The 27711-nt window shown below is 38.6% G+C and overlaps 2 protein-coding genes across 2 annotated transcripts; one reads left to right on the top strand and one right to left on the bottom strand.

Moving 5' to 3' along the window:
- Positions 1-229: 229 nt before the first annotated feature.
- Positions 230-27711, bottom strand: ACTL6A (actin like 6A). Its single transcript, XM_060099174.1, has 14 exons — positions 27522-27711; positions 20812-20888; positions 20474-20648; positions 16818-16918; positions 14889-14986; positions 9644-9738; positions 9249-9355; positions 9062-9151; positions 7830-7891; positions 7087-7201; positions 6856-6936; positions 4544-4639; positions 1975-2061; positions 230-532 (listed from the first exon to the last, which is right to left on the bottom strand). Exons 1-14 carry the CDS (start codon positions 27544-27546, stop codon positions 452-454), a joined length of 1290 nt encoding a protein of 429 aa, XP_059955157.1. The 5' UTR covers positions 27547-27711; the 3' UTR covers positions 230-451.
- Positions 15377-15711, top strand: LOC132491034 (small nuclear ribonucleoprotein G-like). The gene has a single exon (XM_060099844.1). It carries the CDS (start codon positions 15382-15384, stop codon positions 15709-15711), a length of 330 nt encoding a protein of 109 aa, XP_059955827.1. The 5' UTR covers positions 15377-15381.

Here is a 27711-nt window from a genome sequence, read left to right as displayed (position 1 = left end):
CCATTCAAAATAATGATAAATACATTTAGTACTTAAAGTGGCAAGTTACAACACAGCAGTCCAAAAAAAAAGTATTTCTGGAGTGGCTAGTAGTTTTTATTTAATTTTAAAAGCCTAAGGTAAAAAACATAGGCAGTAAGTTTTACTAGTCAATAAAAAGCAATTCTACCATAAACAGAGTTGGAAAGCATTTTACTGAAAGCAAAATATTTAGAGAAAATAGACATTTATACAAAATTATAAAATGCTTGTAATAAGAATAAGTGCATTTTAAGGAAAGCACCAACTTATTTTAATTTACAGAGCCAGTTAAAGCCTTAAAAAATTTAAGTGGAAATTGAAATATGCAAAAATGTATAAACATTCTACAAAAGATGGTTGTTCTTTTCCTGAGTATACTAAAGCTATGAAACGTAAGATGACAAAGAAGGTAGACGTTTGGGAACTCTTCTCAAGGGCATTTCCTTTCTACACACTGCTTCCCTCCTTCTTCATATTCTTGTTTGGAAATCCACATCTGCTGAAAGGTGCCCTGTGAAATGGAAAGAAAAAATTACGTATGTACCTTTCTATTAGAAAATTTTTTCTTTTAATATCTTCATTATCACAACTCCTAATTTTTGAAGAACTCTTAAACCCCTCCCCAAATAGTACTCAAATTACACCCTTCTTTTTTCTGCCCTCCTCCAGAACACGCAAAGACGCTACTTAGTCTTGCCCAAGTTTATATAGAATATTAAATCTTTCTATACTGTCATGAGGATTTAGAAAATGCTGGGAAAGGAAGATGAAGAGTTTAGCTATGATGGACTGATTAAGGTAACAACAAATTGTTGGAAGGCTTGATCCTAGTACAGCAGTGATGAAATGTTCTAGCATTTGATTAATGGTAACGTTTAGAACTCAAACTAGGATAAAGTTTTACAAGTACACAAACGACAGTACACACGCACTATGCAAAATAAACAGAAGGTCAAAGGAGGAAAATGACTAAAGGAGGAAGGAACGTGGACTACATTACTAAGACATGTAAGCAGGAGAAATCCGTTCCCTATGATTATTCAAGTGGATTCATATATTGTATCCAGTTTTGAACTAAGATCTATTGAAAGACTAGAAACAGAACATAGACCAGAAATACATAAATGGACAGTTACAAAAATTTAATAGTTAATAGCTTTTTAAAATGTTTAGCATAAGTACTTAGTGACATTTGGCTGCTCTGAGGTGAAGGGGAAATCTTCCCAATTTAGGGTGCAGGTAAGTACAACGACTTCCTCCTGATCCACAGTAGACACCAGTCCAAGCAGCATGCAAACCCCAACACCATTGACTTCACCATTTGCCCCAAGAACCAATTCCTGACTTCCTCTACCTCACCAACAGGCCAGGGAGCAACCAGAACCCAAGAAGGAATGATTTTTTTTTTTTTTTTTTTTTTTGTGTGGTACGCGGGCCTCTCACTGTTGTGGCCTCTCCCGTTGCGGAGCACAGGCTCCGGACGCGCAGGCTCAGCGGCCATGGCTCATGGGCCCAGCCGCTCTGCGGCATGTGGGATCTTCCCAGACTGGGGCACGAACCTGTGTCCCCTGCATCGGCAGGTGGACTCTCAACCACTGTGCCACCAGGGAAGCCCGGAATGATTTAATTTTAAATGTGCTGCAGATAAGTCCTGACCAGTGCCAATGGGAGTATTGTTAAAAGAGGCGAGGATACATTAACAGATGCCCGTCTCTGTGTGAGAGGGGAAACTGTAATTAGGCTGACAATACCCACTAATAAGGCATTGAGGCATTTTGTCATTTTGGAACATGTAAAACTGGTATCAGGTCCTCTACTAATTTGATAGCTAAAAAATGCAAAGATAAGTGATCCATGGGGATTTTGTCTTTCTACTAAATTTAGTATTTTCAGTGATACATTTAAGTTAAATAAGAATTTTCAACTATTTTGCAAAGTAGTTTATCTACTAACCAAAGAAGCTAGAATGGAGCCACCGATCCATGAACTAAACCTCCGTTCCACTGTTGTATTATTTGCAATCAGTTTCAACCGCATACTCTAAAATAGAAAGGGAAGAATAAGTATTAGTAGGATCAAATAGAACAAGTGACTCAACTTAGGAAATTCAAGTTATGACTTTTTAGTGGCTCTGGTTCAAGCACTAATTACACATGATTATTTTGTAGTAGCCAGATTAATAGTAGGCATAGGTTGGACTACTGTATAGGATTTTAAAGTACTTTGATTATGTCTTGTAATGTGTAGTTGAATAAGAAAATAAATTATATAAACCTTACAAAACTGCATACTAGAGAGCATGGCGTTCAGAATTTAATCCTAAAACAGCAAAATAAGTACTTAACACTATAAATCAGGTACTGTGCTAAGTGCTTCATATATTATTTCATTTTGTCCAACACCAAGTATAATTATTATCCCAACCTGCTGCCCTTTCTGTAGTGCTCCTCAACTTTCTAACTTACTTTTTTAGGCCTTCAAAATCCCTCCTTAGTTCATCCCTCATGTCTTAGTTCACCCCTCCCCTATTCCTCCCTGCCCCCATCCAAATCAAAACACAGACATAAGATCTCAGGAAAGTTTATTCACACTGCTTTCTTTCAAGTTAGTGTTTCTGTTCTGCTGGAACACTCTCTCAATAAACATGGTTTTATGGCTCAGCACTATCCCTATCTCACTTCCTGTATGGAGAGATTTTCCCCCTACCTAGGAATTTGCTTCTGGGGATAGTTCTCAAATTGTTGATACTTACCAATTATTCTATATATGAACATACAGTTTGTGTCTTTTTCACAGTGAAATAACTGTGTATGTAGCAGGAGTGGAGTATGTGGAATGGGAGGGAGGGGTGCTGAGAGCAGGAGGGATGAATACAGGGTTTTGTAGGTGAGGAACTGGTTGATACCTATTACAATGGATTTCATTAAATTTTAATTGCCTCCTAAAAGACAAGGATAGTATCTAACTGGTCTTGACCAGACCTTGGACAGCCCAAGTCTATATTCATTATTCTGGGACTTTTATGAAATCTAATGATTAGTACTATAATTAAGGTAAATGCCAGATGAGTCTATATCTCCAAGAATGTAAGGAGGTATCAATCTTGTGCCTATATCAATACTTACATAACAAATATAAAAATGTGGCATATGTAAAACAGTCCTTTATATGAGAAACCAAAGGCTATCAAGTACACAAATTCTATAGATTCTATAGATTCTGTTAGGGCCTATGTAATCTCTAATAAAGTTTTTTAAAATGTAATATTTATTGCAGAATACCTTACAAAAAACTACTTGATGGAAGTTTAAAAATCTAAAGACTATGACTACTACTCTGTTATTAATGTACCACGTAAACTACCTTCTCCCTAAACCAGGTTCTTCTATACTTTTAAAAGTTACCACAGTGCACCAAGGGATGTTTTTAAAACATAAAAGCTCTTCAGTCCTCTGCCAAATTTTATCTTGTAAGTTTGCTATTAATAAGTGACATGACCTGGTACCACCTATCTCTGTGGGTTGAACTGTATCCTCCAAAGAGGTATGTTGATAATCCCTGGTCCCTGTGAATGTGACCTAATACAGAAATAGAGTCTCTGCAGATATAGGGTGGACCCTTAATCCATTACAACTAGAGTTCATTTAAGAGGACATACCCACAAGGGGAGAATGGCACGTGACGATGGAGATAGACACTGAAGTGCTATAACTGCAACCCAAGAAATGCCAAGGATTGCTGGCAAATCATGAGATGCTAGAAAGAGGGAAGGAAAAATTCTCTTCTGTATGTTTCAGAGCATGGCCCTAATGACGTGTTGATTTCAGACTTCTAGCTTCCAGAACTGAGAGGTAATAAATTTCTGTTGTTTTAAGCCATCCAGTTTGTGGTACTTTGTTACGGCAGCCCTAGGACATAATATACCATCGTGCTCATCTTTCCAGCCATATAGCTCTCCCCACTTCTACACAGACTATAAGCCAACTACTTCAAAATATTGGAATATGCCATCTTCCCTTCATATTCTGCACATGATATTCCCTCTACCTAGATGTCCTTTCATAAACTGCCAACCAGCTGAACTCCTATTCATTCAAACAGCTTCTTAATGAGGCTTTCCTTTGACACTCCTAGGGAATTAAGTGCTTTCCCCTCAGTGTTCTTAAGAGTGCCTGGTTGATGACATGCTGAACCACTTAGCACATTACAGTTTTTATTTTCTGCATGTCTACTCCTCCTAACTGACTAAGCCCTTGGTGGGAAGGGACTATATTTTCTATCCTTAGTGCCTAACAGACTATAGGTACTTAAGTATGGAATCAATGAATAAAGTGAGATTCAAACAGTACAAGAGTAACTAATAGATGTCATCTAGAAAAATTTGATTAATAAGGGGTATTAACACCATACCAGGCAGACACAAAATACCATCAACCTACTGAAAAACAAACTATATAAAGTTCCACCAGCAGTGAGGATACATATGACTGAAAAATACCACTAAAGAACACACAAAACTTACCGGGGGTGTTTTTTGAGAGAGTTCTCTATTCAACCTGTCAGTAAAGCTCTGAATTAGCGTGTTTCCTCCTGCCACTATAACGCTGCCATAGAGACCCTGGGATGAAAACAAAAATAAATTAGTTCCAAATGTTTCCAACAGTTTTAAACACAACTACAAATAAAACCATGTCTTCCAGTACAATTTTCCCTTTTTGAATTTTTTACTTCTACATAGACCTAGTAGTTTAATCTAGTGGTTCTCAATCCTGGCTGCACATTCAACTCATTAGGGAGCTTTTAAAACACCAATGCCTGGGGGCAATTAAAATCTCTGGGGATGGGGTCCAGGAAAAGTTTTTGTTGGTTTATTTAAAACTCTCCAGATGAGGGCTTCCTTGGTGATGCAGGGTTAAGAATCCGCCTGCCAATGCAGGGGACACGGGTTCGAGCCCTGGTCTGGGAAGATTTCACATGCTGCGGAGCAACTAAACCCGTGTGCCACAACTACTGCAGCCCGTACGCCTAGAGCCTGTGCTCCACAACGAGAAGCCTGCACACCGCAACAAAGAGTAACCCCCTGCTCTCTGCACCTAGAGAAAGCCCACGCGCAGCAGCAAAGACCCAACACGGCCAAAAATAAATAAATAAATAAATTTATAGAAAAAGAAAACTCTCCAGATGATTCTACTGTGCATTAAAATTTAAGAATCACTATCTTAAAGCAATTATTCTACAATCCAATCATAATTTTCTGGCAGCTGCCAGTATTTCATTAGAGGTATATTTCATAATTACATCATCTCAGAATGCACATCTAGAAGTTACAATGTTTAAAATTAGACAAGGTTTAATGATTATGGTGGATAATGCATACTCTGACAGTGGTCCTGGCCAAAATGACTGCTACCTTTCTCTTTTGCAGAGATGAACTTTTTCAAAATCCACGTGCTGAGGCCTCCCCCGCCAAAAATAAATTCACAGTAATAAGGAGTATATTTACCTCTAATCTGCATGTATGCATCAGAAAGTTAAATGTCAGCCTGCTTTTTTAGTGGATAAATTCATATTTTTTTTTTTTTTTTTTTTTTTTTTTTTTTTTGCGGTATGCGGGCCTCTCACTGTTGTGGCCTCCCCCGTTGCGGAGCACAGGCTCCGGACGCGCAGGCTCAGCAGCCATGGCTCACGGGCCCAGCCGCTCCGCGGCATATGGGATCCTCCCAGACCGGGGCACGAACCCGTATCCCCTGCATCGGCAGGCGGACTCTCAACCACTTGCGCCACCAGGGAGGCCCGATAAATTCATATTTTAAAAATTTATTCCAAATGTCTAAATCATCTAACTTTTGAAAGAGAAAATGGAATATAGAAGCATCTCCTCTGCAGTCAACAATAGTTTAAAGGAGAAAACTCAATACAAAACAAAGTTAGCAATGTCTTACAGTAAATGTACTTCAAATCAACTGCCTTCCCCTTGAGTTTATACTAAAAAATTGCATACTTACAACCCCATTATCCTAGAAGCAGCACATCCCTGGCAGGTAATTAGTTGAAATAAAGAACATTTTTCATAACTACCCGGAAGTCTTTTTTGAACAACATGATTTTTTATAGACCCTTAGCTATTAGCACTATGCTCCAAGCAAATGAGTTAACTCAAAGAAAATCAAGGCAATACGTTGGCTACAAATTAAATCTAATGTTTAAATAAGATATAGTCTATCTAATAATTAGTATGGTATGGAATATGGAGTTAGTCCTTAAAACTTGGCAAGAAATAAACTGACGAAACAAACAGCTTGGCAAAGCACAAAAAAATATGAAGTTTATATCTAAACTCCATGTAAAAGTTACATAATTTAAACCTTAAACCACACCTTCCTGAAAAATAAAAAGTAGAACTGTACTAGGTACATTAAAAATCACCAATAATCTATATCTTGGTATGTCACGTTTTAGGAAATCTCTGGAACAGCAGTGTCCAAAAGAACTTTCTGTGATGATGGAAGTGTTCTACATCTATCTGCACTGTCATAAAGCAGCGACTAGCTACATTTACAATGTGGCTAGTGCAACCGAAGAATTGAAATTTAAATTTGTTTATTTTAACTTAACTGCCACATGTGGCCAAAAGCTACCACACTGGACACAGCTCTAGAGTTTTGCATTTTTCCTTTTCTAGTAGAACTTCACTTTTTTAACATATTTTTATAAAATGGACTTCAAAGTCAATGGCCAAAGTTGCCAACTTAAATAATGATGGCCATTATAAATAATGGAGCACTAGATTGCCCTAAAAGATACCTTTATGCCATAAACGAGACTGGCACTTACTGGTCTGATATCAATATCGCACATTCCAACACTTGTAGTGACAACATGACTGACGCCCAGCATTGTATTTCCTGATAACCCCTATAACAAAATAGAAATGAGTCGTCACACAGAAGACCTTCAAACAATAAAGCACATCCAAAAAAGTTTAGTCAGTCTTATTTAGGTTTTGTAATTACAAGAGATCTTTAAAGGAAAAACCAGGCTAATTATAAAAATAAGCTTTTATACCTTTACATTGGAAGGGTCAAATAATCCTTCAGGAATCTTTAACCGTTCTGCTCCAAAATCACAATTGTAGCCATTGGGGAATTCATAATGAACAGTTGGCATCTGTGCGGCTACTCTGAAAACATATCAAACAATATTAAACAAAAGACAAAAACAATCCTTTTCAGAATTATAAACTACTAAGGAATCATCAACTTATAAGAAAGCAGAGTGATAATATCTTATTTCTTTTAAAATGTTATTCAGTATTTCTTAACTTTTTACCTTTAGACCAGTTAAGCATATTCTACAATTTTTTAAACTAAACAAATCAATTTCTTTCCTCATTTATGAAGTACACAGTTAAAAAAAAATTTTTTTTTTTTTTTTTTTAAATTTTTGGCTGCATTGGGTCTTCGTTGCGGTGCGCGGGCTTCTCATTGCAGTGGCTTCTCTTGTTGGAAAACACGGCCTCTAGGGCGCACAGGCTTAGTTGCTCCGCGGCATGTGGGATCTTTCCGGACCAGGGCTCAAACCTGTGTCCTCTGCATTGGCAGGCGGATTCTTAACCACTGTGCCACCAGGGAAGTCCCTACAGTTTTTTTTAATTGAAGTACAGTTGATTTACAGTGTTGTGTTAGTTTCTGGTGTACAGCAAAGTGATTCAGTTATATATTAAGTATATAGTTTTTTAAAAAGATTAGTATGAAGGTTTTAATAAGCTATTAAGTTTTAAGTCTTGTAGAAAAAATAAGAAAACATACTGTTCATCGTAAGTTGAATCTGATACTTGAAGTACTGAGGCTTGAAAATCCTGGATAACACACTATGGATTTTAAAAAAAGGATAAGAAACAAGATTATTGAGATTTGCCTTTGCAGTCTATACTTCTGTAACATTATTTTAAAAACACTTTTCTTAATGAAACTGTACCACATTCCTGGATGGCTAACTCATTTCAAGGGTATAAATCTACCCAGTAAGGACTCTGAGCATCAAGAAACCCAATTCTAAATACTCGCATCATAAGCTAAATTATATAACATTTAAATTACAACCATTATGGAAAAATGATGAGATAAAAAACAAGTGGGAACCCTTGTACCCCAGTCCTGCATAACAAAATTGGTTTTAGAACACTGTTTTCCCATTAAAAAAATTTTTTTCTTCAAAATTTTTATTGGCGTATAGTTGATTTACTGTTTTTCCCTTTAAAATAAGCTTAGAAGCAAGATTTCATTAGCTGAATATATATAAAAGGCATATATATTGTATCTTATGGAATTTTTAATGACTGACATAGTATAAAACAGTTAAAAAATTTGCAGTGAAATACATAGGATCTCTGAGCTGCTAAGGAAAAATCCTGTTTAAGGTCTAGGTGCAATTATTAATCATCTTCACAATTTTTCCTGGTACAAAACACCCACAAAAAATCTTTATCCTTCGGTGTAAGAAACTGTCAAATAGGACATATCCCTGCCATAGTAAATGATGACTTTCATATCCTTTTACTGTTAAAAATGAATGTATATTGTGGTGCGAGAGGCTGTTTTACTAACCTCTCCCCTGTCAGTAAGTCATGTTCAGAGATGGATTTTCAGTAAAGAAAACCTTTTGTTGGCTCCTTGCTTGAACAGTAACACATTTTTTTACATAGCTGACTCATATGAGGAAAGAGAACGTAACTGAGCCACACCAGCAGGTCTCTATACACTAAAACCATTTTCTTAGTCAAAAAATGTACAGAATAGCATAATGCTTGTTTTTATCTCAAAGCTCCTTTCAGGTCTCACCACAGTAATCCAAGTGAATATACAGTATTTTGTTGAGGTATCTGACAAGCATGAAAAGCACCCCCCTACTCCGCCAAAAGCTATTAATTTTGTTTGTAAAATATCATTAAAAATATAAGTTTGAAAATATAAAGTGCTCATACTCTAGTCAAAGACTTACAGCCTATAATGCTTTCGTAAAGAGAATAAGGGTTACTTACGTTACACATGTAATTGTGCCAAGACCTTGTAACCTGTGGCAACTTCTCTTTTCTTTTCCAGTTTGCTGGAGATCCTTCACGAACAGCTTCCTGAGTGCCAAGAGCAAGTGCTAGGTTAACAGAGTTCACAACATGGGGGTGGGGAGGTGGAGATAAATCCCAGAAATAAAATTCATTCATCACTTACTTTTGATGCAATCATATATGGAGGAATCAGTTCTATATTCATTTCTTGGAAGAGTTCTCTGCACTGCATAGTAATAAAGTCTCCAGCAAGAGGGGATTTTACAATGCCTATGAAACAGATTAAACAAGGCTAAGAAAGCATTCCATCCAAACTCCCTGGGACAAATTTCCTCTGTGTATTTATACATGATTAATTGTTTTCAAGCAGAATTAACGGAACTATCCCTCCAAGCATGAATGAAGCCATGCATCAGTTTTAAATATACAATATATACTAAAGATTTAAAAAAAAAACACTTAAAGACATGATTGGGAAACTGATATACTTTGATAGTCCAAGTCATTGCTTTATTTCATGATCTGTGTCCTCGGTGCACCCTGGTTAAATACAGTTACCTTGCTGAAGGACATAGCCATCGTGAACTGGAATTGCAGTGGTATGAGTGGCTCCACTGTCCAAGATAAGCCCAGTAGAACGACCATTAGCAAATCTAGTTTAAAGCATTAAGGAAAAGAAAGTATCAAGGTTCCTAAAATAATGTTTATTGTAAAGGGAAGGTTTTATTAAGGCATTTTTAAAACATGTGCATTGTGGCTTAAAATGCATTAAAATAAATACAGGGGGCCTCCCTGGTGGCGCAGTGGTTGAGAGTCCGCCTGCCGATGCAGGGGATACGGGTTCATGCCCCGGTCTGGGAGGATCCCATATGCCGCGGAGTGGCTGGGCCCGTGAGCCATGGCCGCTGGGCCTGCGCATCCGGAGCCTGTGCTCCGCAACGGGAGAGGCCACAACAGTGAGAGGCCCGCATACCGCAAAAAGAAAAAAATAAAATAAAATAAAATAAAATAAATACAGGGATGAAAGTTGGCGTCAAATAATAACTCTGGTTTCAAAACAAATGACAACAGGCAAGACTTCCAGAATGGTGGTGTGAGGAAGTCAGAGAAACCTTTATCCCAGAGAGACATCTGTTAAACTGGTCCAAATTAGCACAATTATTCAAAGTCCCTGGCACAGATCAAAGGGCTTACAACAAACTGAGAAGCATTTAACAAAATCTACAGAAACTTGGTAAGAACAGTGGGAGGCTGTGACATTTGAGATAAGAACTAAAACCATTCTCAGATAGGATTAAAGAAGAACCATTTCAGCAGTTTGGCAGCTGAGTGGCGGTTATCATCATCTCCCCCAACTCAATAGGAAGAGCTATTCCAGGCAGATTCAACAGCCAGTGAATATCAGCAGACTCCACTTACCCCATTTTCCACAGCTCTGTGCTGCAGAAGGCCTACATCACGTGAACATCATAAACCGACATTTAGGAGTAGAGCCATTCACTGGATCCTCAAATATTTACTGAGCATCTATTATGTGCCTAGTGGTAGGTCTGGTGCCCAATAAAGGAGGGCAGCAGGGAGGTCATTCTCTCACTAGCACTCCTTAAACAGAGAAGACACAAAGAGGTGAACCAAAACCGTCTCTGCCCTGAAGGATATCCTGATAAGTGCAGCAGAGATCAATAAAGCTATAAAAAGAACAGTTTGAGATGCCATGGGAGAGTATATAGGAATATAACCGGTCCCTGGGATATTCAAGTGTAAGCTGGGAAGGGGGACATGGGGAAGAGGAGAAACATGCGGGAAGGCCAGGAGGCAAGAGAGCATGGTTAAGAGGTCAGAGAAGTGCAGCGTAGTTCAGTGGGGCCTGAAAGGAGAAGAAAGGCAAGGCTGTGGAAGATGATTCTGGCTTAAATCAGCAGACTGGCAATTAACAAAGATGATCAGAGCTGCAGTGTGAAGACTGGGCAAGATAAGAGGAAGGGGTGCACCTAATGCAATGGCAGTGGATAGAGAAATAAATGGATTTGAGGGTTTGGATTGGGGCCGGGGGAGGCTGGAGAATAGACAGGTCTTGATAACTACAAAATTTGAAGGGTTAATGAGAAAGATTTCTGGTCTAAACAACTGCGAGTAAGATAATACACAAAGGAGAAAGAATAAATTTGATGGGAGAGAAGAATTTTGGATATATTGAGTATAAAGTGCTTAAACAGATAACTAATAGAAAAAGTTCTAGTAGACAGCTGGACGTGGGCCTGGAGCTCACAAGAGAGATCTGGGATACAGATATGGATGTGGAATTTGTCAGTGTATAACTGGTACCTGAAGCCAAGGAAATAGATAGTTAAACCAGAAAGAACATGTCAAGAGAGATGAAGGGCAAAGGGCAAAGAACTAAGGCATGGGCAGGAACGATCAGAGGAAAGAGGTCTGAGAATAAATGGCCAGAAAGATAGGTTAGTAATTTATCTTTGCTATTACTGGTACTCCATTGATCTCTGGTCATCTATATACATAAACACTGATTTTATCTCTGTTAGTACAAAGTGATACAGTAACACCAGACTAAAAGTATGTAAGCCCTCCTAAAGATGGCAATTATAAAACCTGGACAAATTATTTTAAGATACTGGAAAGTATTCAAAAGTAGTCAAAACTCAGCCAAAACTTATTCTCATGAAACTGCAACCCAGAGGGGGTAAAAACTGCAAGTTTGCAGCTTCCTTGCCTAAAAGTGCTTCCCAGCTCCATGGCTATGGTTCAGGAAAGCAGTGATGAAAAATCGCAACTTTACCACCTTGAGTGAACACAAAAAGGAGTTCAGGGCTGGAAGAAAAGCTGGACATTTAAGGTAGAAACTCTGGAAGAATGAGAACCACAGAAGGGATAAAACCCAAAATCTGAGTATAAAATCTACCCAAATCTCTGGTTGACATCTGAACTATTCAACTGCAGGACTGCAGGGGGACCAACAAAATGCAGAGAACAGAAGGGCAATGCATTCTTGAAAAACAGAGGTGAACCAATGAGTTCTGTGATTTTGCTACCTTTTTAAATAAATGAATTCTCCAACAGTATGCAGCTCTGACAGCAGAAGGCTGAAGCCTGCCTCGCAAATTGAGGTGTCAAGAGGACAGAACCTGAGGCTGGCAGATATGAGAGCCCAGCTATCAATTAAGTCAGATAAAACAATACTACTCTTCTCGCTAATATTTTTGTTTTGGAAAACAGAGTTATCTTTTTCATAAAACTGTTATTTTTGTTGACGTTAATATGTCTATTTTTGTTATTTTTAATTAAATTAATAAGAAAATGTTAAAAGGAGTCTTAGTTTTAAATTCTCAAACAGTAACATTGATAGTTATAACCTACAAAAAACAGAAGCTCTGCGTCATCCTCAGTAATTTTTAAAAGCGTAAGGGAATCCCAAAGCCATGGTTGAGAAGTCAAAACAATTTTTAGAATAATACTCAGATGTTATTTGCCCTTTTCACTGTCATTCTCTCATAAATGTACAAGAGAATTTTTTTCCAGAGGCTATGTCATGTGTGATACACAACAGACTGAATATGATAAGAGAATCCAACTTCTGCTATTAAGTCCAACGTTAACGAGATTTGAAAAATTGTGAAACAAAGCCTCTCTTCTCATTAATATTTTTGGTTTTGGAAAACAGTTTTTATTAAAATATTTTATTTATATTAACATACAATGGGCTTATTAATTTACTTAAAATAAGCAAATATAATTTTTAAGTTTCTGTCTTAATTTCTAATATGGCAAATACTACCAGATATGATCCGCATAAATAAAAGCTCTAGGTATAAAAAGTTCGAGAACCTCTGGGCTAGAAGAACACAGTAAAAAACAGCAGTCAGCAAAAGCCAGAAGTGTTAGGAATTCTAGAGGACAATCTACTTCCCTTACCAAATAAATCACAAGAGAAAATAAAGGGGAGGGTGGGTACAATCTACAGACCATAAGAGACCTAACAGACATATAGAACAAAATACAATGCATGATCCCTGTTGTTTGGGTCCTGATTCAAATATATTAAACTGCTTTTTTTTTTTTTTTTTTTTTTTTTTTTTGCGGTATGCGGGCCTCTCACTGTTGTGGCCTCCCCCGTTGCGGAGCACAGGCTCCGGACGCGCAGGCTCCGGACGCGCAGGCTCAGCGGCCATGGCTCACGGGCCCAGCCGCTCCGCGGCACATGGGATCCTCCCAGACCGGGGCACGAACCCGTATCCCCTGCATCGGCAGGCGGACTCTCAACCACTTGCGCCACCAGGGAGGCCCCTAAACTGCTTTTTAAAAAAGAAAAATTGTGGTTATATCTTTTTTAAAAAAAGAGACATATGGTAACATCTTTTAGAGATACATGCTTAATGTCTGGGATTTACTTCAAAACCATGGTGGGAGGGGGAGTGCCTGTGGTTATAGCTAATACCACTTAGCTCTGTGTTGAAAATTGTTGACCCTGGGTGATGGGCACATGGAGGTTCAATATAATATTCTATCTTATTTTGTGTAAGAAATTTTCTATAATAAAAAGTTAAAAACTAAAACAATACCAATTCTGTTTACACACTCCTTGTAAGGAAGCAGCCAAACAGATCTTATGTTCAAATTCAGAACTGCTGTTTTCAAGCTGTGGACTGGGACCAGTTTGCTTACTTTGACCCTGATTCCTGACAGGATTATTATGAAAATTAAATGATATAATGCACACAATGGGTCTGCTAATACTCTCCCTCCTTCCTCTACTCAAAACCTGCAATGGTTCTCTTGAGTCTAAAGTTCACATTTTTAAAATCTAACATGCAAGACTTCTACAGTCTGATCTAAACGTATTTTTACAACTTGTTCTGAAGCCGAACATAAACCTTCAACTCTAAACTAAGTCACTGTGAAGAACGCTTACACTTTCCACTTCCACACTTGTGCTAAAGTCATCTCCAAGACACACCACGACAAATGTTAGATTACAGTCACCACAGTGATTCTCACACATATAAAATTCGCTTGAATATTACAGCAATCCAGGGAGGTATACCGGATAAATGAGTAAAAAGTGAAGTTCAAATTTTAAGTACCTAATTCAAGATCAATTTATAAGCACTGGAACTTGAACTCTAAATATAGGTCTCTTTCCCCCACATCCTGCAACTAAATTCTCTTTTCTTTACAAAGGCTTGTCAAGCTACAATATTACTTGACTGAACTACAATTGTTATTTGAAAAATTCAAATTAATCATGTACTTCTTTATGACTTTTGCCAATGTTATTTTGAAGTACTATTTAAATCTGTTATTTAGTTTTCAACAAGAATATTATTCTTTGAGATCAGGATATAATATTTCCTTGTCTGTCCCTTAATATGCTTTTAAAAAATATTTGGTGATTAAATCTTAAATGAATTTACAGCCAATTTCCACTTTTCTAAGGTACTGGAGAAGAGGAAGGGAATGGCAATCTTTGAATTCACCTAGGTCAACTGACTTAAATACTGTCCTGTCGTCACATTCCCCTGCTAAAAACAAAAACTTTTGTTTTTGTTAAACCTTGTTAAATGAATGAGAAGAATTTGAGTGCTTCCTTCCTATCTCCCTCTCACATTTTCACATGCATCAGTTCCAATAAGAATACTAAAAGATAGATATCTAAAAGCAATGGAGAAAAATGCCTCAACTTCCAAACAAGCAAGAAGTGGCTCCTGTCTTCCTGTTGAGGGCATCACCTTTAGCAGCACCACAGTTACTCCTAAAGAGAAGTTGGGTATTACTCTTTCAAGGATACGCTGTCAAAACGGCAGTTTTGCAAAGGAAGAATGCAGGGATGTTGTAGTGTTCAAACATTAACTCTGTCAGTTTCTCTCTCTTTGCTCTGGTATTCCACTTGAAAAGAGGGAAAAAGAGATACAAATTATTTATTGTTTAAAAACTAAAGTGTTGATTTATCTCAAAATTCATTTCAGCACTACATTAACAAAGATGTAAAACATTAATAATAGAGTAAAATACCATGGAAAATCTTCTTCATAATATCTTTACAACATTTATTTCTATGTATTTGTAATAAATTTAATAAATATAAAGTTTATTATTTAATATGTAAAATTGTTTGCTGCTATGAATTCTAGAAATTACACATTTCAAAGTATATGGAAATCTGGATTCTTATAAACGAAGTATTATTAAATCTTTTTTTTTAACTCTTAAGAGTGAATCTAAGCGTGAGGGACAACTCGAATTACGTTTGGAGGCATCTTTGAGCTCATGGAGTAGACATCATGAGCAAAGCTCACCCTCCCAAGTTGAAGAAATTTATGGACAAGAAGTTATCATTGAAATTAAATGGTGGCAGACTTGTCCAAGGAATATTAAGGGCATTTGATCTCTTTATGAATCTTGTGATAGATGAATGTGTGGAGATAGCAACTAGTGGGCAACAGAACAATACTGGAATGGTGGTAATACGAGGAAATAGTACCATCATGTTAGAAGCCTTGGAACGAATTATGAACAACAGTTGTCTTCAACAGAGAAATCAACTGCTTCCACATGTCCCCTCTCCACATTTTACTACGATGAAAACTGGGTCGTGTACATTTTCTTACTGAACTTTTTTGTTAAATAAACTTTGGTAATAGTCAAAAAAAGAAGAAGAGTGAATCTAGTCATCAAAATCTTAAATATGCATTCTAAACCACCAAATTCTCCCACTTGTAGATGGTACTCAGAAGAAACTAGAGTTTAGAAAATAATAACAAAATATTGATAATTTATAATCATTATCTAGTCTTCTGGGCCCTTTTGACTCTGTACCAAATGTATTTCACAAGAGACTCTGGTCTAGCAATTTCTAGCCCTAGTTCAATACTGACTTTAAATATAAATCTTATTATTTAATAAGTAAAATTGTCTGTTGCTATGAATTCTAGAAATTAGACTTTTCAAGTATAGGGATATCAGGATTCTTATAAACATGAAGTATTATTAAATCTTAAGAGTGAATCTAGGAACTTTGCTGGTGGCACAGTGGTTAAGAACCCGCCTGCCAATGCAGGGAACACGGGTTAGAACACTGGGTCTGGGAAGATCCCACATGCCGCAGAGCAACTAAGCCCGTGCACCACAACTACTGAGCCTGCATTCTAGAGCCCGTGAGCCACAACTACTGAGCCCGTGTGCCACAACTACTGAAGCCCGTGCAACCTAGAGCCCGCGCTCCGCAACAAGAGAAGCCACTGCGATGAGAAGCCCGCACACCTCAACAGAGTAGCCCCCACTCGCCGCAACTAGAGAAAGCCCGCATGCAGCAACGAAAACCCAATGCAGCCAAATAAATAAATTTATATTAAAAAAAAAAAGAGTGAATCTAGTCACTCTTAAGGTTGAGTATAAAACCAGATATACACTGCCCTTGCGGGATAAGGGACAACTGACCAAAATGGGAAGCAGCCCAAGGAAATCAAATGTTAAATTCCCGGAAAAAAACAGATAAATAACCACCAGAACCCACTAGGGTGCTTTAATTATTGTTCTTTGAGTATTTTAATTATTGAAATAATAAAAATAAAAGTTGTAAGAGTATTTATAAGTGAATCTCACTTTCCCTAATCTTCAAAATTCAAAATATGAATTTCTATGTCTCTTAAAGAAAAAGGAAACACTCTTCAAATGAGTAAATAAACAACCTAGAGAAACTTGAAAAAGTTTGTCTCACCGGTGCTTCTGACATGAGAACAGGATGCAGGCTGGCTTCTGATTTGACATGCATTTTGTAGGTATGATCCAAAATAGCCTGGAAACTATCCCAATCTTCAACTAAAATATAAGATTAATACCTTGAAAATAATGCTTAATCGAAGGTGAATACAGCATCTTTTGAGAGACTGTGTCTAATGGTTTAGCACTAATATTGATACTGTAATATACAGAACCTACTTATTTTACAGCTCTGCCTCGTAACACAGCACTTCATATAGACATCATCTTTGTCTTCTAGATACGGTTTCTCCAGCCCCAACAGTTACAACCCCTAGACCTGTCCCAGGTGTAATTAATGTATCAAATAGACGAAAAATACCAAATAAATATTATTCAGTAAGTACTTATTAGAGGCCCAATTCAAATGGTAGGAGAAAACACAGAAGAACTGTATGATCTACAGCTGACATTTAAAAAGCGTACAATCTATATGAAAAAAGATGTAAAGACTTAAAAAACATTTAGAGAATAGTATGTTTTCAATTTGCCTTCCACCTAAACATCCCACTGAAACTGCTCGCATAAGTTGCTGATGAGCTTCTAACAGGCAAATCCAGTGGATACTTCACATTTGTAATCTCATCTGACCTCTCCAAATTACTATCTAACACTACTGACTCAACAGTTTACAAACTTTTTCTGCCACAGTCCAACAAATCAATGTCATTCCTTGTAAACATACTTCTATAGGCCTCTCGGGATGGGGGTTTTTTGATCAATGGACCTCCTCTGTAGCTTTAACTTCTCTTTCCCCTTCTTCGCGTAAAGCTCAGTGCCACAGCTGAGAACAATGAGAATCACAACTTCTTTACTCTAGAACTTTTTCTTCTCTTGGCCTTCTCCTGAATTTCTCCTACTTCCCTAACTGTTCCTTCTCATTCTCCTTCACAGGCACCTCTATTGGTTAAATACATGGAAATAAATTTTCATAAGGAATCCTATCCTCAATCCTCTTCTCATATCCCAAACTCTTTCTGGTAAAAAAAAAAAATCAACTCCATGTCTTAAAATCTCTCTCACCTGCTTATTAGATCAGCACCTATATTCAAACACTTTGAACTAATAAACTCATCTACTTGCTGTGCAGAAAAAGCTAACTTAGCAGACCTGAGAAAGGCCTGCTTGCAAGGCTGACCCTTGGCTGGCATCTAGGAACTTGTCTGGTAAACAGTTCCCTACACTGATATAAAACTTTCTCCAGGGGCTTCCCTGGTGGCGCAGTGGTTGAGAGTCCGCCTGCCGATGCAGGGGATACAGGTTCGTGCCCCGGTCCGGGAGGATCCCACATGCCGCAGAGCGGCTGGGCCCGTGAGCCATGGCTGCTGAGCCTGCGCGTCCGGAGCCTGTGCTCCGCAACGGGAGAGGCCACAACACTGAGAGGCCCCACTACCGCAAAAAAAAAAAACTTTCCCCAAATACGAATAGCTCACTGTGCCTAAACTGTTTATACAGTGTGGTTTATGTGGAATACCTTTCCTTCTGGGAGTCTGGGGTTTTGGAACATGTTAAGCACACAGTACCTACATGACCAGCCCCTAATAAAAACCACGGTTACCGAGTTCTTTTTTTTCTGAATTCAAAAGACACTAATTTATTCCAAGTATCAAGATAATATAAGAAATAAAATATTTCTAACAAAAAATGTTCTTCCAGTTTTTTTTTTAACAGCTCTATAGAGGTATAATTTCCCATAACACGGATCCATTTTAAGTGTACAATTAAATGATTTTCTTTTGTAAATCTACAAAGTTGTGTGAATATTATTACAATTTAATTTTAGAATATTTCCATCATCCCAAAAAGAAGCTTTATGCCCTTTTGCAGTCACTTCCCATTCCATCCACAGCCCCAAGCAACCACTACTTTACTTTCTGTCTGTATAGATTAGCTTTCTCTGGTCATTCCATATCAGAGTAACCATACATTATGTGGAGTTTTGCATCTGATTTCCTCTATTTGGCATAAGGCTTTTGGGGTTCTTCCATATTTTAGCTTATATCAGTATTTTGTTCTTTTTATTGCCAAATAGTACTTCATTTTATGGGTATACCACATTTTGTATACCCATTCATCCAATGATGCACCTTGGGCTATTTCCACTTTTCAGCTAATATGGATAATGCTGCTATGAACGTTTGCATATATGTATTTGTGTGGACATATGTTTTCAGTTCTCTTTTGTTGATACCTAGAAGTGGAACTGTTTGGATTATATGGTGAATATATGTTTAACCTGTTAAGAAACTGTCAAACTTTTCCAAAGCTGCTGAACCATTTTTTGTTCTCTCCCAGAAATAGATATGGAGGTTTCAGTTTCTCTATATCCCCATCACACTTGCTATTGTCTGTCTTTATAATATAGCCATCCTGTGAGTGTGAAGTAGGGTACTGAGTCTTTAATGAGTTCTACTAGTAGACCACACACACATGTTCCTGGTTACTAGAGGGATTAAGCACATCCTTTATGACTTCACTGTAAGCTCTTGGAAGCTTGCACTGGTTTCCTCTGGACTTCACTACATGCCCCTTTTTTCTCTGTCAGTTCTGCTTTGTATTCTTTCAGCACAATAAAACTTAACTGTGAATACACTGACATGCTGAGTCCTGTGAGTCCTTCTAGTGAATAACTGGACCTGAGAGTGATCTTGGGTCTTACACTTGCTTTTTAAGACCATAAAACTTGCTCCTTCCCCTGCTATTCCTACCTCAATGCATGGTACCCCCCATTCAGTGACTCCAATCAAAAATCTAGGAAACTTTCTCAACTCTTTAAACACTTTGTACCATTTGTCTTGGATATCTCTGACAGCCAGCTCAGGATCTCGGCCATCAGTATTAAATTTTAACCCTCTTCATTTCTCATTTGGACTCACCTCCCTAACTGATCTTCCTATCTCTAGTATCTCCCTCCAATCCAGCCTACACAGGACTGTTAGACTAATCTTTCCAGCTGGCATATATGAGCATTTATATATAAAATGCTGTTTAAATTCCTCTGGAGTTACCTTTCAGTTACCAGCTTAATATACTCCTGGCATTACAAGCCCTTTTATGATTGCTCTCTGCCTACCTTTCCTGCAATTGGCCGTAATGTACCTACTGTTACAGCCATACTTAATTGATGACACTTCTAAACATGGAAGTTTCTTCCACAACACCATCTCTTCACACATGCTGGTTGCTCTAATTTACCCAGCCTTGTCAGTCAGGCTAATTCTTATTCAGTGGTCAAGATTCAGTACAAAAGTTACCTCCTTTGTGAAAACCATCTCTGACCCCCAATGATAGAGTTAAATACCTCCCCTCTCTAATCCCACTGCTTATCAAACATAGTTATATTATAGCACTTATCCTATATATATGTGTGTGTGTGTATATATATACACACACACACATATACACACATCTATCTCCTCTACCTATGAGTTTCTTGAGGAAAAGAAACACGTTTTATGCATCTTTGTATTCTCAGTGCCTGTAACATCAGTTTATGGAATAAAAACAACAAAAAAATAGCTGATGTTCAACTTTTAAGAAGCCATTGGTTTATATCTAAAATATACTATGCATACTCTACATTTAGAATCAAATCCACAGAAAAAAACATCGTACCCATCCCATTTTTCAGTGGTGAAATGGCCTCTGTATTCTCCCTCGGAACACGCAGGGCATTAGTATCTATGTAATAGGTGGGACCGCCTTGTTTGCCTTTATCACCATCTATTTCCATCAATGTACTTCCATCATCTCTTTCTACCACCATACCAATAGCGGTAGGGAAATCCACCTGTAAGAGTCAAAAACATTATTTACAAATTTTACCTGCTTTTACCAAGAAGTCATTGCCACCAACTAATGTCTTTTACCATATTTGAGTCAGAATTTCCACATGAATTTAACTCTACATGAATGGCTTTTGCGTATCCAATTAGCTCTACCATTCCACTTACCTTGGGACAGTCCTCACCAGCATACCCAGCTCTCACAGTATAGGATCCAATGTCAAAAACAAGGGCTCCAACTTCATCTGAAAAGATGAAAAGATAATTAACATTAACGACTTACAAGTATCATGTGAAAATTAAAGAGTACTTAATGTGCTTATATTCATATTATTACTAGCTTGAACCTAGTTTTAAATACACCTTAAAGATTCACTTAATTAAAATATAACGTCATACACAGTATATCAGTAGAGGTTCAATCAGGAAAGAAGTGGTACACTAAAATTAGGTAATTTAAGGAGAGTTTACCTATTAAAGGGTCTACTTACAAAAATACAAAAAATATAAAGGCAAAATATAGGAAAACCAGAAAGGACAGTATGGTACCCTAGGACTAGTAATAACAGAAATCTGTTGCCACACTTAGAATTGAAGAAACATAGGGAAGGAACTGTTACCAGAACCCAGAGAGAGACTTGTATTGGGAGGGCATCGGACAGGAGCTGTGATCTTTAGTTAAGGGATGGAATCAGCCTTGGCTGACCCTGAGGAAAAGGAACCAGACTAATAACATTTGCCAACCCCTCTCCCCACTGGCTAGGGTGATCTTATAATTTCTCACCCAACTGAGCCACTACTGAATATAATAGGAACCCCTATTAATAATTGTACCAGGACAAGAGGCACAAAGCAGGAAGTATAGTTACCCTACCATTGGCCAAACCAGAGGCCAAGAGAGTCCACTGATGCAGTCTACAAGGGTCAGTCTTTAAGGGCACAGAGAGGGTGGAAATGGGTGGAAAGTGGATCTGGAGGGGCAAAGGAAAGCTATCCAGTGCACTAAGGTATACCATTTTTTTCATATGTTAATCAACATGATATTTCATGCAATTAGGGAAGAAACTTAGCAAAACCCCAAGAAAAATAAGGAACCTAAAGAATAAGAATTTAAGGTATAATAATATAGGCCATGTAAAAATCATTAAAATGAAGGTATCATTAAAGTTTGCACATTTCCAGATTTGTAGGAGATAAAAGTTTAATAATAAAAGTTTAATAAAGTTTAATAATAAAAGTTTAATACTGAGAGAGAAAGCTAGTATTTTTTTTCATATTCAAATTCAGAGAAAAGCCTCTAATTACACTTTAAAAATATTTCACCCAAAACAGCATGCCTCCTAAAACAAAGCACTTGGGTTTTCTAGGCACTGATTTTTCAAAGAAGGATTTTTTCACTCAGTCATTAAAAATAATAAAGAAATACTACTTAGCTCAATTAAATTGACAAAAATTAGTAAGGCTGATAAGACCAAGTATTGTCAAAGATGTAGAAAAAGAGGAGCTCTTACACATTTGCTAGTAAAGTTGTAAACTGGGACTTCCCTGGTGGTCCAGTGGTAAAGAATCCACCTTCCAATGCAGGGGATGCAGGTTCAACCCTTGATCAGGGAACTAAGACCCCACATGCCGCGGGGCAACTAAGCCCATGCGTCACAACTACTGAGCCCATGCGCTTCAACTAGAGGAGAGCCTGCGTGCCGCAAACTACAGAGCCCTGGAACCCGCGCTCTGGAAGCCGCACACCACAACTAGAGAGAAGCTCACGCGCCGCAGAAAAAAAAAAGTTGTAAACTGATACAACCACTATGGGCAATTTAGTCATATCTACTAAAGTTGAAAATGTGCATACATAGAAATTACACTTATGTCTTCTCTAGAGAAACTCTCTCACGTATATCACAAGGAGACATGTAAGAGAATGTTCACTGGCTATGTGACCTCAGGTGATTTACTAACCTCTCTGCCTCACTTTCCTCATATGTAAAATGTGCATAATAGTCCCTATCTTTCAGGATGCTAGAAGTATGGAAGCACTTAGAACAGTACCTGGTACATAATAAGCACAATAAGTGGTAGCTGCCATTATTATTATTATCATCACACTGCGTGCCACAGGAAAAGGTAGGAAGATTAAATGGTCTCTCAGTAGGAAAATAAACTACAGCTTATTCATAGAGTGAAATACTACATAGCAGTTAAAAATGAATGGCCTACATCTACATGTATTAACATGGATAAATCTCAAAAGAATTAGTTTAAAAAGCTAGTTACTATGCGCACATATTTTGATAGATATTTTGATACTACTTAATTCATTATGGATTCACTCACTTAATAAAAGTATAAAAATATGCATAGGGTTGGGGAATATTACACACCAACTTCAGGTTACTGGTAACCCCTAAGGAGGCAGAGAAGAGGAATCTATATCAACAATATAGATTTTATCTATATTGTTGATTTCAACAATATCAATTTTATTTCGTAAAATATCTGAGGCAAATTTGACAAAACATTACATTTATTTAATCTCAGTAATGAGTACAGAAATATCATATATAAACTTACATATACTTTATTTTTTAATGTTTAAAGTATTTCAAAAACTTAAAAAATAATTTAAAAAATAAAGATCAATTATTACACTACAATTATCACAGTTGAGAGGTGGTGTCCTTACAGAATAGTGATCTCATTTTTATTGAAATAAAATGAAGAGCCACCTATGTTTGAAAGGAAGTTTCTGTATTTGTTACATTTCCCAAAGTAATCAACTTTTCTCTATACAATCTCTGATCCAAATTATTTTGTCTGAAAGAAAAGGTCCTTAAAAGCAGAACACTGCATTTGTTTTCACCACAGCATGTAAACTCAGGTACAAACAGTAAGTATTGTATACCAATGACATGAATTGGTAAACTCTAACACTTTGATTAACCAGAATGTTGGGTAAAGAAATATCCTAACTAAATGAATTAATTGCTTGGTTAACCAAAATTTTCTACTCCTGTTCTCAAGGATCAGCCTTTTGCTTTGCACCAGGGCTTTTAACCTTTTCTGTTCCATGGACCCCTCTGACAATGTTCGAGGCTGAAATTCACATGTTGAAGTCTTAACCCGGAGTAACTTAGAATGTGACTGTGTTTGGAGATAAGGTTTTTAAAGAGATGATTAAATTAAAATGAGATCATCAGGGTGGGCCCTAATCCAATGACTGATATCCTTACAGGAAGAAGAAATTTGGACACAGATATGTACAGAGGGAAGACCATGTGAAGACACAGGGAGAAGACAGCCATTGAAAGCCAAGCAGAAAGGCCTCCAAAGAAAACCCTGTCAACACCTGATCTCAGACTTCTAGCCTCCAGAACTGTGAAAAAATTAATTTATGTTGTTTAAGTCACCCAGTCTGTGGTACTTTGTTATGGTAGCCCTAGCAAACTAATACAGACAGCTTAGGACACTTATGAATGTCTTCTTAGAATGTTTTCAAATAGACTATAAAAGAAACTAATTAGAATAAAATTCAGTTAGTTATATCCATGGACTCCTTAGGGAGGCCAAGGACTCCATGTCAGGAGTCCCCTCCTCTAACTTACCCTTTCTTAGGTAAACTGCTCCACTCTTACAGCCTCAATTTCTACCTAAACAGTGGTACTTCCAATCTCAAATCTCTCTCTCAAGCCCTCACCTTCATCCAGATCCAGATCTCAAACTTCTTACTGTACATTGCTTCCACCTGATGTCCCATGGGTACCTCAAATTCAACATACCTGAAGCACTGTCTCCTTGTCCCCATCCTGCCTAATTTAATCTCAGCTGTGCTTATCACAGTTAGTAGCTCCAGTCATCAGAGGCAAAAATCTTCCTGAACACCTTCATATTTCATACCCCTCATCAAGTTCTGACAAATATTTCTGCTAAATATTTCTCAAATCCCTTCTTCTTTAATACCATTGCCACTGCCTTGAGTCAAGCTCTTATCTCAACCAGGAATTACAACTCCCTACAGGTATTGTGCTTCCATCTTTACCGTCTCAATCCACCTTTCAAACTGCTGCACTGTTATCTTTCAAAACTGTAACTGAACATCTTGGTACATAAATCCTTCAATGAAAAGAAAAGGGAGAATCATTCAGTGGTTTTCCATCATCCCAAGATAAAATTCAAATTATTCTACCCAGGTGATATTCAAGACCTAGCATAATATGGCAGCAGTCTCTCCTCCCACCTCATACACTACCATTACTGAAGATTATGTTGTCTCCTAAACACACCATCTACTCTGCATATGCTGTCCCTCTCTATTCTTCTTTCATCATTCTCATAACCTCCTTTGTAAAGTCCCTTGACTCTTCCACATTGAGTTAATAACTTTTTTGTCTGTGCTACCTTTGTATCTTCTATATATTGTCATTATTGAACATACTTCACTGAATTTATCATCCATAAGACACTATAAACTATTAGTTGCACCATTAGTTCACGCACCACTAGGAGAAAAACATGCTGCCAATTAAGCTCTGCCACACCATCAATAATATTCCAACTTCAGCTCTTTAAATGTGTGTGTGTGTGTGTGTGTGTGTGTGTGTGTGTGTGTGTGTGTGTCTGGGGTGGAATGTACAACTAAAAATAAATTAAATATGGTGTCTATTTATTTGACTGACTCACCTACAAGACTGCGAGCTTCTTGAAGGCAGAAGCTATACTTTGCACACAGCAAGCACTCAAAATTTTTTGTGTGAAAAGAAAAATCTAACAAATCAGTTATTTTCCTGTCTTAATCAGTGTGGTAAACTGGACATAGTAGAATTTTAATTTGAAGAAGACTCTTGATTCTCAGAATTTGGAAATCCTTTCACAGTAAACCCTTTGGAAAATGTGACCCACTATAAATACTGGCCATACAGTAGTAGCTGAAACACAAAATGATACACTTATTTTCATGAGTTTTATATACTTTATATGTGAAATAGGCTTTAAGATATATTCCTCTACATAAGCAAATGAGAAACAGGATGTTTATTCTGAATACCTAAACCATATATGAATATGTTGTGGTTCCACACTTGAAAAATGGCTTATGGAGAAACAACCAAAATCTTTTTATTTTGAATTTTTTTTATGGGGAAGGGTTTTACTGAAATGCCTTTTCTTTTCCTGCTCCCCACTTAATAGAAAGTTATGTAACTCTGGGCTGGTTAACCTCTTCTACACCTCATTTTCTTCTTTAATAATATGGGGATAAGTAGTACCACCTCCAGTGGTTGTTGTGGATTAACTGACCTAATGCATGTATTAAACGCAATGCATGAAAAGCCTCTGGAACAGTTCTTGGTACAAAGTATGCACTCAATAAATGTTTACTGTTGGCATTATTAGTATCCATTTCTACGTTAGTCACATTAAACAATGCCTTGTAAGGAAATACTCAGTGGACAGCCTTTAGGTTCTTGGATCAGTGAACCTGAAAGGCAAGAGTCAGCAGCCTCCATGAGGCAAAGGCACATAGATCAAGTCTTTCTGTCAGGATTACATCTTCTGATGGGGAAGAAGTAAATCGTGAAGATCCACTAGGCTTTCTCCAAAGTAAAACTGGAAAACTACTGACTCTCACATTTGAGAAGTCAAAACCAAAAGCATATATGGAGAAGGAGAGGGTGAGGGTCAGCGAGCGTGTCACCTGAGTGGAGACTCAAACTTCACTCCAAAACTACTAAAAACTTTGAAAACCTTATTTTCTTCTCCCACCTATAAAATGTCATCCGCTTCAGAAAGCAACAATAACGAAAGCAACACTTTGGGTTTGCCTCTTTCTTCTCTAACTCATCCAACACAACACAAAGCATGAATCATACACATCAGTGCTTCATCTAGGTATCTTGCAAAAACGGAGGCTCTGACTTAGTAGATTTAGAGCGGGGCTTAAGAGTCTGCATTTCTAACGAGCTTGCAGGTGATGCTGATGCTGCCCATCCTTGGACCATACTTTGAGCAGCAAGTGTAGCATTATCCCACTTACCTTCACAACCACCCCAATGGGTAGGAACCATCATTCCACAAAAGAGGAGCCTGAAGTTGGGAAAAGTTAAGTAACTTGCCCAAGGCCAATGAGCTTACTAAATGGTGAGCCTGATATTCTAACCCCGGCCTGTGTAGTCCCCAGGCCCGTGGTAATCGTTCACTACACCGCAGCCCACACAACCGTAACCATCCTTCAATTCCATGTGTTCCTAAATTAAGCCGGAGCAGACCCGCCCACAGGTAACTCCGGAGCATCCACAGTCAACAAATAGGCAAGAGTCACTGAAAGGTGTGAGGCAGAGTGAGCGCGGGGCGCGGATGCAGAGGAGGCTGCGTCCTGAGTGACCGCCACTCCTTCAATCAGTTCCACTCCTCGGTGCTCGCTCTGCCATCTCCGGGACGCCGCGGAAACCTTCCGTCCACGCCAGCGAACTGCCAGGACCTCCCAAGTTTAAGAACATGCGAGCGCACACACGCCGACAGAGCCGGCTGTAAGAGAGGGGACCCCGGGGCCGGTCACCCCAGCCGCGGCTCGCCGGGCCGGGCCCCCGAGAGGAGCTGCCCGCCCAACCCCGGGGCGGCGCGCACCCTCGAAAGCCGGCTCCTCCGCGGGCCGAAGCTGGCAGGGGCCACAGGGGGCGGCGACTCCGGGCGCCTGAGGCGCTCGCTGAGCCGGGTGGGCTCCAGGGGCGGGCAGAGCGCGGGGCGGGGATGGGGCGGGGAGGCCGGGGTCCCGAGATGGGGAGACCGGAAGGGCCGCCGGGGAGGAGAGGGGAGGGCTGGGGGCGGCGGTTACAAACCCCACGCGCTAAAAAGGCGCGCTCTCTCCATCGGCCGCACTCACTCACCTCCCCCGTACACCCCGCCGCTCATGGCTGCTATCGACGCGACTCCTACGCTAAAGGCCACCCGGCGAAGTGACTGCAACGGCCGCGACTGCGGGTCCGGAGAAGCGCTGGTCCCCGACTCCCTTAACTTCCACTGCTACCCCCCTCAGGCAACAAAGCGGCGTCCACACACCCCGGCGCGCAGTCACAC

The sequence above is a fragment of the Mesoplodon densirostris genome, chromosome 5 (assembly GCF_025265405.1).
Source record: "Mesoplodon densirostris isolate mMesDen1 chromosome 5, mMesDen1 primary haplotype, whole genome shotgun sequence".
Taxonomy (NCBI): Eukaryota; Metazoa; Chordata; class Mammalia; order Artiodactyla; family Ziphiidae; genus Mesoplodon; species Mesoplodon densirostris.
This window is presented reverse-complemented; position numbering and strand designations above follow the sequence as displayed.

Excerpts from the sequence above, each read along its gene's own strand:
- ACTL6A (XM_060099174.1), bottom strand. The coding sequence starts at position 27,546 with ATGAGCGGCGGGGTGTACGGGGGAG. Across the intron at positions 7,892-9,061 it reads GGCACAATTACATGTGTAAC|TGTGTTATCCAGGATTTTCA; the intron begins GTAAGTAACCCT and ends TAAAATCCATAG. Across the intron at positions 6,937-7,086 it reads TTGACCCTTCCAATGTAAAG|GGGTTATCAGGAAATACAAT; the intron begins GTATAAAAGCTT and ends ATTTTGTTATAG.
- LOC132491034 (XM_060099844.1), top strand. The coding sequence starts at position 15,382 with ATGAGCAAAGCTCACCCTCCCAAGTTGAAGAAATTTATGGACAAGAAG.